At 40.9% G+C, this 3,969-nt stretch overlaps 1 protein-coding gene across 1 annotated transcript; it reads left to right on the forward strand.

The window, feature by feature from the left end:
* On the forward strand, window positions 35-1,231 carry LOC109218728. The gene has a single exon (XM_019383104.1). The coding sequence runs from the start codon at window positions 35-37 to the stop codon at window positions 1,229-1,231; it is 1,197 nt and encodes a 398-aa protein (XP_019238649.1).

A 3,969-nucleotide genomic window follows, 5' to 3' on the forward strand; every position in this document is an offset into this window, starting at 1 on the left:
CTCGGAGGCTGAGGTTGAAGAGGAAGAAGAAGAGATGGAACAGGTCCATCTAGAAAGGAGTACTACTGTGGAAGTTCCCACTACCAAATCAAAGGGAAACAGGACTTCTGCCAAGAAGCCCTCCAAGCCAGTACCTGCTGAACCTGTCCTTGCCAAGAGAACAAGGTCAGCTGCAAAAGGAAAACAAGTGAAAATTGCTGAAGAAGATGATGAATGGAGTGAGGATGAAGGAGATGAGTCAGAGAAGGAACATGACAGATATGCCATGTTTGGCAAGAGGAAAATTCTAAAAGGGAGACTACTCAAGGACCTGGAGGAGCCAGGTATGATAAGGCTTCTGACTGCACTAGAAGCACAGGGCTGGAAGGACATGGTTCTTCATATGGATGGAAAATTGGCCAGGAATGAACTTGTAGAGTTTATGGCAAATGGGACAGTGAAGAATGGGCTGGTGACTAGCACAGTGAAAGGTGTCAAAGTAAAGTTCAATGCTGCAAAGCTGGGCAAGATTCTAGACATCCCTAGTGAGGGATATGATGATTATACAAGGCAGAGGTGGCCTTGCCTGGATGGGTTGCCTACTGATCTTCAGATCACAAGGAACTTTTGTGACACCACAACAGATGAAGAGGTACCTGAGGCCAGGGCAGTTCAGAAAAGTGAAATGAGGCCAGACCACAAAGTGCTTTTTGAATTTGTCAACAAATGCCTTCTACCCAGACAGGAAAGAAGGCATACAACAAATTATATGGATCTGGTTCTTATGCAATGCCTGAATGAAGGGAAGCAGATCAACTGGCCTGCCTTTATTGTAAAGCTGCTTGAAAGGGTACTCAATGGCTCAAAAGCTCATGCCATTCCCTATGGATTTATCTTGACAACTGTACTTGAAAGATTGAATGTTCCCCTGAAAAAGTGGGAAATGGCTTCGAGCAAAGAGCATTTTGGCAGCAAAACCCTTCAAGCTTGTGATTATATGCTCAGTACAGCTCCAGTTGAACCTGGTTCTTCAGTAAAAACTCCTGTGAATAGTAAGGTCAGAGCCTTAATTCAGGAGGTTGGGGCAAAAGACACTGAGATAGCAAGGCTTCAGGCCAGAGTTGCTGAATTGGAGGGAGAAAGGAATGGGTTGAGAGCTGAACTTGCTAAGGAGAAGGAGAAAAATGAGAGCATGCTTCAACAGATGCTCAATCTGCTACAAACCCAACCCTCCAGCTCTTCTAAGCCTTAGATATTCTGTCCTAGTGTGCACCAGTGTAGACCCCCTCAGTGACCCAGTTTGGGATTTTAGTTGTTTATTTTCTTTTGCTCATGGTTTGGTAATTTTTTTTTCTTCTTGTGGACTGCATTGTAGAAACACCTTGCTAATCAATGAATGCAGCTTTTCTTGCTTTTTGTTAATTCTGCTCTTAATAGTTATTTTTGTCAAGTTGATTTTTGATTATCTAAAGCATGCTTTCACTTGCAGTTACCCCAGTGGCCATGAGTAATGATTAATATTCTGGGATTCACATAATTATGCAACTTTTCGATGATGCCAAAAGGGGGAAGATATTGTGCTTTAAAGGAAATTGTGTCTATTTTCTGAACAGTGATGTTTATGACCTTATTAAATCTGGCCCTTAATGATAAGTAAGTGATGATATTTTAGCTAAGTTCCACAGGTTCTATAATCAGTAAAAGCACAGAGTTTGTCATCATCAAAAAGGGGGAATTTGTTGGCCCAAGATCAGTTGAAGTTTTGAAGAATGACAAACGAACTCAGTATAGGACCAGGTTCATCTAAGGAGACACAGTTGTTATGGCCCATACACATGAGATGCACGTGAAGAAGATAAGTCCTTGAGATCAAGCAGCAATATCTTGATGAATATCTTCTGAACTGATCGAAAAGATTGCATATAGGATAAGGAGTTGAAGTCTCCTTATGAAAAGAGAACTATATCCGGATCAAGAATATGGATTAGGAGTTAGAGTTGTTCTTGGACTCAAATTGTCAAAGGATCCACAATTCGAGTTCTTATCAAACTCTGATTACTAACTCTATAAATATAACGATTGTTCTCTTTTACAGGTGAATGCACATAAGCAGAAGTTAAGCATATTTGAGAGCAAAAAAGATCAAGTCTGATTTGCAAGCAACATATGCGAGATTCAAGTGTGCACGTCTGAAGCTACATGAACTAAGATAGAAGAACCAGTTTCATCATTGTGTTTATTCTAAGTCTAGTTCAATTGTAGTAGGTTTTCATATTGTACCTTTTAGCTTTATCTAGAAGCAATTGTAATAGGTATATTGAGTATTCAAGTTAGAGTTAACTTGAAAGTGTCGCAACAGTTGAGGCTGTGTGCTACACTGGGTTTAGAGTTAATCCTTAGGTTTACAAAGAGTTTTGTAAATGCAGTTTTTGGCTCAGTGATTTTAGTGGAGTTTGGGAAAATCCTACTGAGTAGTAGGTCGTGGTTTTTTCACCTTTTGAGCCAGGTGTTTTCCACGTAAAAATCTCTGTGCACTTTATTTTCAGTATTTATTATTCCGCAAACTGCTGTAGTTAGGGCACTTCGAAGAACCAGGTTCTTCTAACGCGAAAATTAGGTACCACACAAATCACCCCCCCTCTTGTGTGGTATTGACGTTTAAAACATCACAATGTAAACACGCAGCAACAACACAAGAATAATTAACTCAAACCAATTTAATATAAAAATAGACAGGTAATTCTAACCTAGCATGCTGCATAGAGTTCAGATAAGGCAGTTTGAGCAAGTAAGCAATTTAGTCATTTAGGCATGCTTTCCTAAGCTAACAGTAAGCTCAAAGTTCAAGTAGTGTAAACAGTGAAGTAAAATAAGAAATATAGGTAACTAAATGAAAAACAGGATTTTCAACGACCAACACAAGTACGCGCTCGTCACCTCACGTGCAAGGCATTTCAAATATCACAGTATCAAATCCTAAGGGGAGTTTCCCCCACACGAGGTTAGACAAACCACTTACCTCGAACCGGCTCAATCAAATCTAATACCACGTTCTTGCCACGAGTGTCCGACTCCAAATGGCCCTAATCTATTCAAAGTAATTGCATAATGTAAATAACACTTCAAGTAGCTAATTCAACTAATAAGTTCTAATCTAATACGCAAAATTAGGAAAAATGGCCAAAACGCCCTCCGGACCCACGTCTCGGAATCCGACCAAAGTCTCAGAATTCGACAACCCATTCAATTACGAGACTTCCCATACTAGTTTCACTCAATTCCGACACCGAATCGGCTTTCAAATCCAAAAAATTTATTTTATGAAGTTCCATAATTTTTCCCAAATTTTCATCCCAAATCTCCAATCAAATGATGAATCCAACGTGAGAATCATGTATTTTAGCCAAAAATTGAGTTAGAATCACTTACCCCGATGGTTTTCTTTAAAATCCCTCGAAAAATCGCGAAAGCCCGAGCTCTCTAGGTCAAAATGTAAAATAAAACCCCAAATCTCGCATTTATAGTGCACCTCTTGGATTCCTGTCACTGCTGACCGCGGTAAACCATCGCTGCCGCGGTAAAACTACCGCTGCCGCGCTTCTGGTGGCTGCACAGACAGGCTTTATTATTTTGGCCATAACTTTCTCTACAGATGTCCAAATTATCATTTCTTCACCTTTCCGGACACTAGACACGAAGGGCTACAACTTTTGTTTTTGAATCATCTCAAAGTTCCTTGTATATCAAAAGATATAGGCTTTCGAAGTTGGACCAGCGGCCCTGCAGATTCTTCATGACCGCAGCGGCGGACCATTTTCCGCCCCAGCGGTAAAACCACCGCCCCCAGCGGTAAAACTTCCACTCCAGCTGTAAATTTAAGCACCAAAACCAATGCCTGAGTTCCAGTAATGCCCGGACTCGTTCAAAACTTACCCGAAACACACCCGAGGCCCTCGGGACCTCAACCCAAACATACCAACACCTCCCATA

Source organism: Nicotiana attenuata, chromosome 2 (genome assembly GCF_001879085.1).
Source record: "Nicotiana attenuata strain UT chromosome 2, NIATTr2, whole genome shotgun sequence".
Lineage (NCBI taxonomy): Eukaryota > Viridiplantae > Streptophyta > Magnoliopsida > Solanales > Solanaceae > Nicotiana > Nicotiana attenuata.

Coding starts and splice junctions, on each gene's coding strand:
- LOC109218728 (XM_019383104.1), top strand. CDS start 35: ATGGAACAGGTCCATCTAGAAAGGAGTACTACTGTGGAAGTTCCCACT.